General features: G+C 35.4%; 1 protein-coding gene across 4 annotated transcripts in view; it reads right to left on the bottom strand.

The window, feature by feature from the left end:
• The window catches only part of CDC14B (cell division cycle 14B), a 44,098-nt gene that overhangs the window by 12,313 nt on the left and 15,425 nt on the right, over positions 1–16,360 (bottom strand). For 2 of the 4 annotated variants that reach the window (XM_058044224.1, XM_058044225.1), the window contains 6 exons: positions 10,362–10,438; positions 8,684–8,750; positions 5,714–5,944; positions 3,798–3,936; positions 3,510–3,663; positions 2,646–2,746 (listed from right to left, as the gene is read on the bottom strand). In XM_058044224.1, coding sequence (XP_057900207.1) covers positions 2,646–2,746; positions 3,510–3,663; positions 3,798–3,936; positions 5,714–5,944; positions 8,684–8,750; positions 10,362–10,438 — 769 coding nt within the window. Of the gene's footprint in view, positions 1–669; positions 705–2,645; positions 2,747–3,509; positions 3,664–3,797; positions 3,937–5,713; positions 5,945–6,262; positions 6,351–7,227; positions 7,291–8,683; positions 8,751–10,361; positions 10,439–16,360 lie in introns of all 4 variants that reach the window. The other 2 variants (XM_058044223.1, XM_058044222.1) reach the window with 2 other exon arrangements.

Below are 16,360 nucleotides of genomic sequence, written 5' to 3'. Positions count from 1 at the left end.
AAATGACATGAAAACATGCATTTAAGAGACATACTAGACAGAAGGTGTGAGCTATTGTAGAGAAATGGAATGGGACACTTACACAGTGGCTCTCTCTCAGGGGGTCCTGATGGTTACTATGTTCTTAAACCATCTAGACAGAATAGCAGGCTGGGCAGAAGGGAGCCACATACAATCCACCAGATGACAATGCTACACAGTGTAGACACCAGCATAGCTAGGAGCCATCTAAAAAGGGATTGGAGGGGGAGGTAGAGATGAAAAAAAATTCAAAGCAAAAGCTATTGGTGCATTTTAGCTTGTTTCAGATTCTTCAAAAGGATACTGCTCTATAAACTTTGCCAAGCATTTCTTACTTTCTATGACTAACAATCCATACAGCCATAAATTGCCAATGTGGTACCCATGTGCTGCTGGAATCAAAGCAAATCTTCTGAAATCCACACCAAAGTCACCTATTTCACACAGTCTGTATCACACTTGGAAAGAATTGTGTGCAGGAGCAATACATCTCTGACCACTTGCTGCCATCTCTTATGCAGTTTGCTCAGCCTATATTCACACATTTTACTTCGCAATCATACATTCTGATACTAAAACATTACATCACAGACAGGTACATTTGCAGAAACAGGCAACTTATATAAACGAGATGATGGGGTGTATTACCTTTCCATGTAAGAAGCAAAAGCCAATTCATAATCCTTTGCCACAGGTGCAGAATATTGCTTATTAGAACATACATAAAATATCCAGTCATCAACACATAAAGAATTTATACAGCCAACCTCAATAAACACTATACAAGTCCCTTGTGACTTAAAAGTAAATAATGCCTCTGTTTTTCAAAGACTAACTGTCCAAGGTTCTGGTGCTCTTACTTTGCCCCCCCTCACCCCCCTTATTTTTTCCTCTGAAATAGAACTACTTGGAAGATTTAGAAGCTTCTGTTTGTTTGTTTGTTTAGATAACAGTAACCAATTTCACTGCAAGAATAATTATTTTAACAGACTAAATTAAAAAGGAAAGAGACAGTCATCTCTTGTACTAGAAAAAACTGATTCTTGTAAGGCAGCTAAATATTCCTTCAATAAAACAACAGTAACACAAAGGAATGTATGAGCTTACACATTCATTTTTCACTGAATTATTTCAGTACAGGTCGCAACCATAAAAATAACTCAGGGGAAGAGAAAGAAGTAAATTGAAGCCCCTTGAGCAGCAATGCACAATGTAAAAATGAGCTATAAGCTCCAGGTCAGTTAGTTTAATTCTACACAAGCACAAACTAATTAGAGCAGACATACTGCAGAATGTTTCATGAACCAAATAATATTTTAATAGTAGATAGGTTTTGTATTAAGATATTAGGACAATGGCTCTGAATAGATTATCACACAGTCCACATTCATCATATGGAACAGTGAGTGTATGGCAATTAAGTACTTGACAATTAAGGCACTTCTGTGCCTTGGAAACTAATCTACAAGGCAGTTGTTTTTTGCTGTGCTATTTGAAGTAACTGAGGTGGTGCATTTTGGTATTTTTTAAGTCAGCTGGGCACAGTCCTTGTTCTGAGTATGTTGTTTCTTATATGGCTGCCTGTGTAAATGATAAGCATGAACAGAAGACAGTAATTTAAAACAAAAGCAGAAGTCAGACATAGCAATGTGTGAAGGTTTCCAGAGATACATTCCTTTACCTTCAGCACATTTTTACTACATACTTCTCACTTTTTCTAAAAGTCTGCTTACAGTGGTGATCTTGAAAAAGAAGAAAAAGAAAATAAAAATTCCAGCAAGGTAGAAGCATCATGTCCTACAGAAGGACAACACAATAAAAGTAATGTTGACTGTGGCCTGTGACTTTGGTAACATGTGATTACCAAAAGTCTGACAGCCAGGGGTCACCATTGCTTTCCTAGCAATCAAACGCGATCCTGCAAAGTTTCCAAGTGTTGCATTCACTTGCAGTTTGTTTAAGGGCAGGCAGATGTATTTTGTACCTACAGTTCTTAGAAGCTACAAAAGATGCAAACTTTCTTTTACAGGTGATGTTTCAGGACTTGTCTAAAATACACTACCAGCTTCACTGACAGAAATACAGTTCTTTAAATTTGTTTACTGAAACAGTGGCTACTCTGCCTTCCAGATTCACCAGACATTATCACAAAGCCTACAGGATTTAGGGAAAGTTCTTTTCCAAGGAAGAGAAAATTAAAGGAAGCTAAAAATCCTTCTTTCAACTCTGACTTTACTGACTTTACTTCAAACACCAGGCCGTACCTTACTTGAGCCAATCAAACAAAACCACGTAGAGTCATATTCTTTTGATTTTATACTACCACAGGACAGACAAGGGAATGTTTGTGAAAAGCATTCAGAAGTGCTATAGGAGCTTGTAAAGTGCAGAATATCAACAACAAAAACTATGCAGAAAACTAGAAATTCGGTCATGCATTTCTTTAACCAAATTGCCCTGCCTCCTCAGCATTCACCAAGCCTTCAGAGAAATAGTGAACCTCATGTTTGTTTTAAGGGAATAAAAACAGCATTGATAGCAAAAATTTGTGGGCAATGGGAAGTATGCATGAAGAAAAGGATAAAAGTGTTTCTGGCATTTTATATATTCAGAAACTGACTTACGCTAGTGGAGATGCAGTTGGAGCTTTTGCTTGCCTTTTGCTTTTCAGAGCACGAAGCTTATCCCCTTGTGTTAAACAGTTTGTTTCATCATCATCACTGTACTGGATAAGTGGAGGGGGGAAAGGGATAAATCAAGATTAAATATAGGCACTTTGATATATAAGAATTAACTTTATCTTAAAGGTTAAAATTAGAATTATCTCAACAGGATAAAGTCAAAGAAAATTCACTTGCATAAATATAGTTCTGTATCTTCCAGTTTCCTGCCTTAGAAGCTGTAAACCATTAAGTGGTGTCATGACTTACATGCATTGGAATATTGTCTCCTTTTAAAGCATTGGAAGCAATATATTATAAAATCTTTGCTTAGGTACAGTATGATCTTCACTAAATACAGCATTTCCCTTCTTCACTTGCCTTTTTAAAACAGCAGTACTGTCTTTGTCAAAAAGCACCATCAAAAGGTATTACAGAAGTTGCAATTACTTAGAAACTAAAATGAGTAAAAATGATAAGCATAACCCACCCTTTCATCCCCTCCATTTAAATACACACAGTAAAGCAACAGACAATCCAAAATGAAATCAGGGTTTTTGACTGCAGAATGTATGTTTTTTCTATTGTTGACCTAATTACAGAAGAGTAAAACATGATGATGCTCCTACTTCACCTGTGTGCTAAACTCCATTTTTTATAATTGCCATCCCTAGTTTCCTCCCCCACCCCCATATCCTTTTATACAAAAATGGTGAACAGAAAAAAAATTTGATTAACAAAGTTTTTGTGCACTCACAGGTTTTTTCAAAACCTGAGAGATTCTCAACAGTTTCAACTTTTACAAGAGCACAATATTTGGATGGTTACCAGTTCAATGTCCTTTTGGATGCTTCTCCTGTTTCTTGTGTTATTAATTGAAATATCATCTACTCCTGACAGAATTCTTGTTACAGCAATTTTATGGTTTCGTTTCAACTTTGCACGGAAAATATCCCCTTCTGTCCAAAGTTCTGCCTGTTTGCTATCGTAACATGGAAAAAAAGGCCCAAAACACAACAAATTAACACTGAGGATTGTTAAGTGTACAATAGAAGAAGAAGAAGAAAAAGACATCTAGATTTATTTTTGGCAATAATTTACACTCAATCTACTTACTCCATCAGGAAATGCTGTTGTGGTCCAATGACAGAACCAGGTCTATTTATTCTGATCCAGGCAATAGATTCAGCAGCTGTCATCCGATAATGCTTCATGATGTAACAGGCAATAAGTGTGCCAGTTCGTCCAAGGCCAGCTGTGCAATATAAAAGAATGGCTTCTTTTATATATCCATCTTCATCTGGAATCTGTTGTAACTACAGACACTGTTACTTGGACAAGTAGTTACCTGCCTAATTTATCAAAACAAACCCCTACTTATCAAATGTGGTAAGGGAAACTTACTCTTTAATCTGTTTCATCATATACAAGGTTACTAACACACTGTCCATATTTTCTTTGAGTGAGGTAACCCTCCAAAGCCAGCAACTTTACAAAGATCTGTAAGTTTAGCTACCTTTATTTACCTATCTATCTATGAATATGTATGAAGGTATGAGAATGTTTATAAGCATGGGATAAAACAGTTGGCCTTATTTTTCTTTTCAGAATTCTCCCAGCACCTTCTTGCAAACTAATCATACATTGCACTGAAATCAGATGTTCTCCCAGCTCCCCTCTAATTAATCTCTTTAATTCCCAAGAAAAAAACAAATTTTGCAATAAGCAAGTCTGGGCACTAGCTAGCACAGGAAAGAAGTACTCCAGAGTGAGAAACCTTATTTAAAATGGCCCTCAAAACAGTTCTATTTACCTTGGAAAAACATGAGAAGCAAGAAAGGACTGCTCCAGCTAAGTGGCATCTCTCCTTAATCACTTGCTGCACATGCAAATCACACACCACCTTAGCTCATTTAACAATTAACTGATCAACACCACTGTAAAATCTTCTGTATAACACAACAGCCAAGACAACCACACAGTAGCTTCCATGACTTGCTTTAGGAACTTGCTTTAGCTTTCCATGACTTCCATGACAGCTTTAGGAACAGGCTACAGCATTCTAAACTTCCTCAAGAGTAAGTACAGCCTAGACACCATTAGTCTGACATCTACCAAAGAACACCTTAATTTGAATAATAACAAAGCACTTGTAGTACTGATACTCAATATTCTGGCATAACCAATTAAGTGATATGCCTGAATTTATCACCTCAGTGAAGAATAAGAGTATGGACTTGTTTTCCCAGAGTCAAGATGCTGGTTTCAACAATTCTTTCACTTTCCAGTATAATTCTGTTAAATGCAGCAAACAGATGACAGATACAGGAACAAAACTGCAGTCTTTGCAGGTCCAAAGAAACAGGTTAAGAAAATGCCCTTCTCCTTCAATCACAGCATTATCAGATACTCTGGTGATGCAAAGTTGTGGAGAAGAAATGTCTGATAGATTATTAAAGATGGTATGGGAAGGGAAACATACTGCCTCTAGAACAACCGAAAACAATAACTATACTAGCTGCATTGGCCAGGCTCTTAAAATCTTCTCACTCTGGAGGAATGGATATTCAGAGTGTGCCCAAACTAGTATAGTTTCTGAGGGATGAAGATTTTGGTAACTACAGAAGAACACTCATACACTTTGAGAAATCTCCCCAAAATACAGCACTGTTTCCAAAAGCTTACCACTTGGTATATTTAAACCTGTATTTTCAGAGAAAACTTGACAGGACTTCAAATGCCTGCGCAAAGCATCCTTTGAAAGTACTAACACTTTCTAGCAGAAACAGCTATTAATATCGTAAATCTCATTTTCCCCAGTCTCCTTAAGGGAATGGCTTGGACGATTTTTCTGGTACTTAAGAAAATTAGAAGATTAAGTGCTGAATAGAATCATAGAAATAATTTTAATGGAACAGTTGCAGTTTGGCAGAGATGTTAATAACTAGATATAGTAGAATTATACTGCAAAATAGCTCAGGAACTCTAATTATAAACATCACTAGTGATATAAACTGAGTTTTGCATCATACCTTTGCAATGGACAGCTATTACACCTTCAGCATTTTCACAAATATTTAGAAATGTTTTAACTATAGTATCACTAGGTGTGCTTCCATCAGCAAAGAAGAGATCAAAATGCTCAAATCCAGCATCTGTAAATCGTTTGGCATCATACAGTTTTTTGTTGAGGCGTATTATAGTGGTGACCTTCTTTTGCTTGAAGTATGGGAAATAAGCCTCTGGAGCATGGTGGGGATAGCCTATTTGAGAACAGAAGATAAAAAAAGAGTAAGGCTTAAACTGAAGAAATAAAAAATATTTTTAAAAAAAGATATGAAAATACTCCCAAAACAGAGACAAGAAAAAGACTAACTGAAAATGGAACTTTAATACAATCACCTAGGTCAGATACAATTAAACCAAGCATTAAAATTTTACTGCCAGAGTTCTTATAAAAGGAAAAGAGCCAAGGAAAAAACACACTGTTTGAGGAACAATTTTTAAAGCTTGTTCTTACTGATAACAATCAACTAAGAAAGTAGTGGGCTTGTGTTCCCCACCTCCTTTTTTAAGCATACCATTTTCAATTTTACTTCTTGAATGAGGTCCACTGAAGGCAATGAATTTGTTTGGTATTATCCAGTTAAAATCTCCATTTTCTGCTCTCTGTCAAGAGAAAATGCTTGGTTTATCATTATCCCTGTATTTTCAGGCTTTTCCTTATTGTTTCAAAATACATGCTAGATAGAATTTATGTATAATTTTTGTCAAAGGAAGGTGTGTTAGTTGGCTGCTTTCTTTTTCATCATGAGGATGACAGATGCTCTCAACCTCACATTTCTCCCGTGTCCCTGTCTTTCTAAATCAGAGGTGTAGAACAACGCAACTCATGCCCTTGAGATGAAGAGCAACTTCCAAATTTTTATTTTTTATAGGATTCTAAATTGGTCTTACCAATTGGCCTTACCACCATTCACAAATTATAAAATTATTTTTTCAGCTCTAGAACCATTTAATTTTCTCTTTACAGACATCTGGCAGCTTTGCATTTCTGAGACTGCGTACAGTCAGGAGTTGCAGTATTTCATTGTGACAATAATTTTCTATGACCCAAAGTGAATTTTATGCACTTGGAGTTTCCCCGCCCTGTTTTCTTCTTTACCTCAAAGAGTGTTATTACATTTTTGCCATCTGTCCTCAAACACATACTTTGATTGTTCTCTAGCATTCAGTTAGACTTGGGCTTGTATGCCCTTTAGTTTTTCATCAAGACCGCTCAAGAATATCCAGGGTTTTACTAATAAAGGAGACTCCCGTTTATTTCCATTTTGGTTTCTGCTTTTCCCCATGTTTGAACATAATTATGCTTAAATCTGGATTTTACTATTCTCTCTCTGACCACGAACCTTTATTTAACTATCATAACTTAAAGAGACAAAGCAAAAATGGAACTTAATACTACAAAAGAATAGCAGAAATTATAAGCAATTGCTTTAGCATTAGTAACAGCAAACAAATCAAGAGATTGATACTGAACACTTACTTCATAATGCTCATATTCATCTACATCAAACGTACTAAAATCCAGGAAACCATACTGCAAAGCCTAAAATTCAGAACACAGTTCTTAACAAAGATGCCTCTTCAATGAGGACAGTTTATTACTGGTTTTGGTTATGTGAAGTCCTTTAATACACACTCTCCCCTTCTTTCTTTACAAAACTTAAGAATACAGAAAAACTCAGTCCTGCTTCAAACTAGGCTTGTAAGTTTCAATATAAGTGAAGTTAGTAAATCAACTTTTTTTGTTTTCACGAAATCACTATAAAACCCCCAGACTATTGAAGCATTTAGTCTTTTCCTTATTGCTAGCTGCACAAAATAAAAAGAAAAATAACCAGCAAAAAATATCTGTTGAAGCTCTAAGTAGATTCTAAAGACCACATTCAAGGACTGGAGATATATTTTGTGCACAAATTGTATTTGCTAATATCTTCACTGATTTCAAATTGCTTGCAGTCACAAAGTCCTAAGTAGATATTACTGTGAGTCCATGATGTCCCATAATTAGCCACAACCATAATCCTTAACACTGTATAAAAAATGTAAACATTTGGGTAACTAATAGTTTATCCACTTGTTAAAACAGGAAGACATACACAGATAAACCTCATATCTGCAGATATTAAAAATACTACATTCCAATTTTCTTTTTTACTACCTAATCTTCTGCAGCTTTCCTTCTTGTTCACCTGCAAGAACAACAATGCACCAGTCTTGGCATACAAATAACCAATTTCAAAATACCCAGAAAAGCTGGAAAATCACCAATCTTCAAGAAGATGACTTAACCAGTAAAAATGTCACTATTTGGCAGAGATACCCATTATGCAAAACACAATAGTACGGTGGAGAGCTGCAGAATTCCATTTCACTATTCATACAGACTAAAAATAATGTGGTTCGATTCCCTTATCCTTTAATGCTGCATTACTTCACTGCTATATTGCTAGAAAACCGAGATTTTATAATTTTATAGTTAAAAAAAGAAGCACCTACTCCTAACATTTGTTCTATTTCTATTACTAAAGCAAAATCTGAAATCATTACCATGTGCTGCAAATGCCAGAAGTATATAGCAAACCCATTCAAAACCCTTTGAAAGGCTATGTTCAGCCTTTCAACACCAGGGGGCATACAATAAACCTAACACATAGCTCTTAGGATTAGAGGTGAATTACTGTCCCAATAGATTACACAAGTAAAACTCAGAATTCCCTCTATAATATCTTCACTTGTTGATTATATAAAGTACTGGTAGACTTCTAAGAATGCTGTATCTATTTTGTGACAATGCATAATGCATAGTAAACTAGGCAACAATCAGCAGATCTGCTAGTTCACAGCTTTAATTGGATCCTAGTTTCCTCAGCCTTCTTCTTCTGATGGGCAACATTTAGCTATTTTTTTGAAATGTGAAAAAATATTCATTTACTGACCTTGTTTATTGCATGAAAACAGTCCAGTAACGTTAGATGAAAACTGCAAGTACCAAAGGAAGCATCCCTATAAGATACAATGACCAAAACATAATTACTGTATTTTAATCCAAGTGAAAGCAATTGAAGATACTTCTGTAAAACACCTTTTCAAATTACTTCAAGGTAATGATTATTAAACTGAAATAATTATATCAAATGATTACTTCATTTCCCATACACTGAATCTTACAAGAATAACAACATAAAATAAGTTATATTAACAGATACAAGAGTAAGATTACTCCAGCCACAGTTTTCGTAAAGCAGAAATGTTCAATTTCTGACATGAACTGTTAGTAAAAATGTTCAATTTCTGACATGGACTGTTATACTAAAATATTTAGTAAATATAGTAAATATATAAATCTAATAGTAATTATACAATAAATTATAGTAAATATAATAAAATAGAAAAAATATTTTCCTTAGTAAATATAATAAAATATTTTCCTTAAGAAGTATAAATAGTTAATGCTTATACAAGAGGAGAAACTAGTTTCATTAAAACAGCTCCTTTCAATGACAAGTTTTTTAATTCTGTTGATCCAGGAATTGCATGTTCTTAGTATGTGACCATTACAAAATTTCATAAGCACCACAGATTATGAATTCCACAGAAATATTATAGTGAAGTAAATAAATAAATTAAACTGAATCTACACCAGAGAACCATTATGCCTTGGCAGAACACCTTAAGACCATGCAGCCCTTATCAGCTAATGTTTCTAATAAGTAGAAAACATTTCATGTTCAAATTTCAGCTGAGATAAAGAAGAATTTTGAAGAACCTGGATAGCTGTCTCTAGGAATTTTTTCTATCCTTTCCTTCCTTATGAATCAGTGTGAAAAAGGGCAGAAATTAGGAGAAGACAATAATAGAAATAATAGAATGTTACTCAAGTCAAAGAAAGGACACATAAAGGTGACATCGTAGTAGCACGTGTCTCTTAGACCACCTGATGAGATGGAACAAATAGATAAAGCCTTCTATAGTCAGATAGAAGCAGCCTCACATTCTTAGGCCGTGGTCCTGACAGGGAACTGCAACCACTCTAATATGTTTTGGAGGCATAGCACAGTAGGGCACAGGCAACAGAAATGGCTCCTGGAGTACACTGATGACAACTTCCCACTTGCCAAATATGTGCAGCAATCTGCAAATACTGCCTTGTGCATAAAGAATGCTATTAAGTATTGCAAGCCCTCTGTGGTGAATGACAGATATTTCGATATGTTTAACTATCAGCTACTGGCACAAAATCAGACTGCCAAGTGAGAAGCAATAAGGAAGATTAAAAAGCTCAATGAGTGGATACAAACAGTGGGGCTCCTTCACCTTCTGCTGGGACACTTCACTACCAGCTGGTAACACCTCTGATTCACTGAATACCTAAGGTTAGGACAGGGAGTGTGTCCCAAGTGAAAAGTTCAACATCAAAAAAAATGCAACCCAAAAACCAACCACCCAAAAACAATCCACCAAAAAACCCCCTCAAACAAACAAAAATCCACCCCAACACAAAACAAAATAAAATAAAACCCCAGAAAACCAACACAGCAGAAATTAGTACTGAAAAATGTTACATTCGTCTTCCAAATATCAAGGTACAGAAAGTTCTATCAACTTATTATTTACCTGAAAGGAAGATATGAAACACTTCCTGACAATATAAGCCTGTACACATCTTCTGGGGATTCTCTCAGGTATATTATCTATTTTTGGAAAAAGACAGAAAAGGAAAAAGATTATTTTAAGATAGACTTCAATAATTTCAAGTAATTTGTTTACTACAGAAGGCATAATTAATTATCACAGAGTGCAAAAGTGCTGGAAAAGAGTGGAATCAAGAACAAATGTTTCAAGTGTGCAACAATAAAACTAACATAAACAATAAAAAATCTTGTCAATCTAAAGAAATATATATTTTAAAATAGTCTTTATAGATTTGTGCAGGAGTTGTTCAGCTATAGACTGCAGTGAAAAGGCTCCTGTTCAACTGAATTCTTACATTTACCTTATGACTCGGCTTCACCAGTTTGTAAATTTGTTTAAATTAAGCTTTTAAGATGTAAATCAAAACATAAAAACTTGCAGAGATATCAGTAAAGCTATCATCTAGTACACAAATTGTGGATACACACAGGAGACAGGACTAAAACAGTTATTTATGTTTGATCTTCCTACAGAACATTTGCATTAATCCAAATTCTGTACTTCCTCTTTTGCACTGCTGGGGCAATATCCAGTAACTAAATCCAGATGTCATAAATCAAGAGAAAACAAAAAACAAAAAAAACCCAACAAACACACAACCCACCCCCCCCTCCCCAAAATCAACAACAAAAAAAAGAAATCTGTAGCTTCAGAAGCAAAATGCTATGAACAGAATGAATTGAACCTTCTACTGTCAAAAACACTCAGAAAAGAATTCACAAAGGACCAACTTACGAGAAATATCCGTATGGTCTTCCATCACAACATGTCTGATCCCTCTTGGATAGCCTTTAACACTAAGGTCTCCTTAAAGAATACCTAAAACTCCTCTTTTTTGCATATCTCTTCTTCAAATACCATTAAACACCATCCCCAGCATGGCCAGGAGGTAACAACTGTTAATAACAAGCTGTCATTAACAGGTCAATATTGAGTAATTTCAAGTTAATATTTTTTCTTTGAAATTGCTTTAATACTCTACAGAAAATTGTGGTTTTTTTAATTAATTTTCAGTAAAATTATTTATTTCTTTTATACTAATGACATTTTCCCTTAGAGATATTTGAAAGTAAAAATCCTCACGAGTATTCATTAAATATCTTCCAAAAATCAAGGCATGGTGTATTTGCTTTCTGCTGCTCTGGACATTTTTTCTTTAAAATGTTGGCATTTCCTTTCAAATTTCTTTGATACTACCGAAAGGCCAGTTTGAACAAATGGCTTAACATACCTTAAACATCCTCTCTCCACACACACACACAGAAAACAAGAGTTAGAACAGATATTGCTAAAAAAACCCAACAAACAAACTCAAATTGAAACACAACCCAAAGAGACAGCTAAAGCAGACATGGCCAACAGGTGACCTCTTTGATTTTCCTGATTCAATTAGTATGTTAAGTATTTTCAGAGCATTCTTCCCTTGAAACTGGCAGAAGAAAACAGAAAAATAAATCTTTCTTGAGACATAGCTAAGTAATGAAAACGGCATGTTTTTTGTGTGTGTGCTTTCACTGGGGAGAGACAAGCGACTTCTGCATTTATATTTGCAAGTATACACTCAAAATAGAAAAGATACTTCAAAAGCCTCCCCAAGTATTATTGAATAGCTTAGCCTCTGACAGCAAAGTTCACTTTTTATTCTACAGGCATTCATTGCCTGATTTGGATGTAAAGGTTATCTTCCAAGAAATTTCAAATTGTGTGCGTTGCTACAGTCCTAATTTGCATCTTGCAGGACAGTGAACAACATATTGCCAGCAACCATACACATCAAGCACTTCTTGTTTATCAGGAAGAGAGCCCTGTTCCTGAAAAACTTACAAACCCAAGACATGAAATGGAATTAAAAAACAGACAGTAATTAGACAGGGTTTGTAGCCAGAAATGAGTCACCTGGAAAAAAACGGATTAAAGAATCACAGAATCAATTAGGTTGGAAAAGATCTCTGAGATCATTCTAGTCCAACCTTTGCCCAAACCATGACCATGTTAACTAGACCATGGCACTGTGTGCCACGTCCAGTCTTCCCTTAAACATCTCGTCCACCATCTCCCTGGGCAGGCCATTACAATGTTTAATCAATCCTTCACCCTTCCTGTGAAGAAATTCCTCCTAATGTCCAACTGGACTTAAGTGCTATCACTGTGTAGTATATAGAGTACTAATCGTACCACAGGCAAATAGAAAGGCAACTAATACTACGTGATTTTGTAAGCTTGTATAAAAGCTCAGCTGAGGTTTGAGAGAAATCCTTGGCCTTTCTGAGCTACCAGCTTCTTAAAGGAAACAAGACAGAATGCAGAAGAATTTGTTTACAAGTGTAACAGCTGCAAGACAGAATTTTTTCTCATTTCACTGTGTTGTATTAAAATAAGTCAGTTAGTTCTATTTTATCTCTCAAGCACAGATCCTGCTTCTGAAATTACATTACCAGTGAAACTGCTAGAAATACCTTTTTAACATACACAACATACATGCATAACAACATCCATCCATCTGTCCATCCGTATGTGTATGGACTTTTAACACAGCTACATAAGAATACTTCCTCCATACAAAGACATTTAAAAAAACCAATCTGATTTTGCAAAGCAAAAATACAACTTGTATTATTCAACTGAAGCAAAATGCAGCATATTTACTGAAGAATAACACTTATTCTGAAACAAAGAGAAATCCTGTTACGCTCAGCTATGACACTACCACACACACAAAAGACACAACAAGTGAAGAGCTGCAGAGACAGCAGTTGATGAAATGGTCAGATAGTGCTCTCAGTTGAAAGTGCTTGCAAAAAAATTAGGTTAGTATGAGAATAGCTAGATGAGTGCAATGGTATAGAGTGCTTCAAAAGGGAAGAATGACACTCACACATAATGGGAAAGACCATAAACAGATAATTACTTCACAAGGAAAGTATCTTGGCAGTAACACAACACAAGAAGCTGTGATATCAAAGTGGAGACATAATCAGTTTCTGCCACAGGTTAAGGGAGTACACAGCTAGAAATCCCGGATGCAACCAAGGCTGGATGAAGGCTAAACATGGGTGGGGCCTGCTTTTAGTTGGGGTTAACCAAATTCCATGTATGGTTAACAGGTAAGACTGAAGTAGCAAAGCTCAGAGAAGCAGATGTCAAGGCAGCAGAGGCCACACATCTGCATCAGGAAATGGTCTGCACCAAAATAATTCTATCAGTAGACAGAGAGCCAGCATTGCAGATCTGACATCTTTACTATATAAAACTTCCAGCAGCTTTTAAGCTTAACAGCTGGGTTTAGTCTGTTCCTGCAGACTGAATGCCCCTTATCTGTAGGGATTGCTCCTGCACTGCTCCATGAAGTGAACCAAAATGCAGTAGTTAGCAGTTAAGGAAAGATTCAGTTAAAAAAATATTTCTGACACATCTACATCTATATAAAACTGAATATAATACTGTTTCTGACCTGGAGGAGGCCAGGGAAGCCTTAAAGATGAACAATTTCATTTGAATTATGTGAATGAACAAAGTACTAAAGAAAGCAAATAAACAGGAAAGTGAAAGTAGTAGTGATCAAATATCTGTAGCAGACAGAAGTGTTGAAAGAGAGAAGGACGTTCTAAGGCAGCAAGCAGAACTGAAGTTTTAGAAAACTGAAAGTTTTAGAAAAACTGAAAACTGAAGTTTTAGAAAAGAAGAGAATGGAAATGTTGATCTAATGAATAACAAAACAAGATATATTTGTAAATTAATGAGGTATGTACTGGGGGAAGGAGAGGAAATGAGAGAAGACAAACTCCAGAAATCAAAATATACAACAACTGAAACTAAGTTGTCCAGATGCTGATTACAACTTATGTTTCTGCTGTGCTTTCTAAGATGATGAAAACCTTCACAAATAAAGCTGTTTTCTTGGGTTAATGCTAATAAAGCAACCAACAAAAATGACTACTAGAAAGATAAAAATATTAAACTAAATTTAAAGCAATGATATTAGGAGTTATTTAGTAGAAGCATTCAATCTCTGGGATAATTTTTATCCTTCTGTGTATATACAAATGAAGAAAAGACTATTAGAATTTTACACTTATTTCCCAAGAGGATTCCTTCCTGCAGTTAGGGAAATATTAGAAAAAAAAAGGCCTTCTTTCAAAAAAAGCTTAGTCAATGCGGCATGCATCTACAGGTTCAGCTTTTAGAATTTTCCTACAGTCATATTCAAGTGCAGATAGGAGTATACATACCTATCTATACACACAAAAATAAAAACAGAAAAGCCCTTAAAATATTTTAGAAATCTTCTACTTAAGTACCTTTCAGGAAAATTGTTATTATAAGGAATTGATATCTTTCAAATCAAACATATCATTTTATCACAATCTGCAATCATGTGTATATAGAAAATTTACAAATTTGTTTTTTTATGCATACAAAAAAAATATCCCACTGAACTTCAACATATAGCCAGGAATTTGCAATTAGCAGTTGAACTACTAACAATGCTCTAATAATCCTTTCCATTTAGGACATCTGTTTCTAATTAAGGAACTACAGGCACCTCTGTGAATGGTCAAGAACCATCCAAGCACTGAACACTGGGAAAGGTGCTCTCAAGCACTCCTCCTAACAGTGCCGTGCAGTCAAAACAGCTGCCTTCAAGTTCACTCAATGAAATACAAGGGTTTGTAGGATTACATGACCCAGTCTTTATTTAGGAGCATTTAAAATCAACCAGAGAATGAGAGCTTTTAGCAAGCCATGTTTTCATCTGATTCATTAGTGTTTTCAATCCAGCCTTATTTTTCAAGCAACCATTCCATAGATTGGAGTTATAATCATTGGAATGATATTCACAATAGGACGCAAAGTATTCCTGGTAGAAAGGGAAATGAGTCTCTGGTTAAAAAAGGCATCTTAACTTTCAATACATGGCACTGCCAAGTAAAATAATAATGCTGCATATAAGACCAAACATGTTTAGTAATAATAATCTATGACATAGCTTGCTGCTTTTTCAATAGGCTATTGAAATAAGCTTTACTGTTAGAAACTATATCAACTCAAGTCTGTAAACAGCACTTTAAATTCATATCTATGATGTGCTCAATACAATCGTGTTTATCCACCTGTTCACCCTCAAATGAGAAATCTGCTTAAGGCTGCTACCTAAATCATATATTTTACCAACCATGCTCACTTAGAAGCCAGAAAATAATGAGATAATTAATTTTAAACTGCTTACAAGTGAATTTTATGTGATACAACTTTGTTCCAAAAATGTCACTCTTCCAAGATGGCCTGAACTGCTGTAAACAGCAAACAATTAAACCCATTCTGAACAAATAACTGCTGTGTGTGACCAGACTCAAACACAAACTCATACAGTTTTTATAACTTTAAACTGTCAAATATTTTATTTCATTAAAACCTCAATGGGATATACTACTCAGTTAGTAGATTAAATTTCTAGCAATTTCCTTAGGACAAAATGTTAGATGTTGCAAAATTAAAATATAAGTTTATTAGAACAAAAAGATTCCTGTATGGATTTGTATTGTAGTGAAGAAATGCATGTGGCCAACAGTTTCGTCACTAGCAGAAACACAGTCATTAAGTGGACAAAAGAGACAGAGAGTGAATAACTGCCTGTCTCTAGCAACTCTCTTTGTTCATCATAAACAAAAGCAAGAAACCTCCAATTACCTTTTAAACAGCAGAGGAAAGTATAAAAAACCCTGAACTGATTGGATCGGGCGCATCACTATTTTATGCCAGATAAGGAAGCAACCTAAGGCTATAGAGTGAGGGACCTCCAAAAGAACAACCTTTCTTCTTCTATGGAGACAAGCAGTTTTGTGGGAGCATACTGGAATAGAACCTATTAGAACAGCCGGAAAAGCTGCTGCTGTGAAGATAATCATGATTTCCCAAATACA

The sequence above is a fragment of the Melospiza georgiana genome, chromosome Z (assembly GCF_028018845.1).
Source record: "Melospiza georgiana isolate bMelGeo1 chromosome Z, bMelGeo1.pri, whole genome shotgun sequence".
In the NCBI taxonomy this organism is placed as follows: Eukaryota; Metazoa; Chordata; class Aves; order Passeriformes; family Passerellidae; genus Melospiza; species Melospiza georgiana.
Note: the sequence above shows the minus strand (reverse complement) of the source record. Positions and strands in the feature narration are given on the sequence as shown.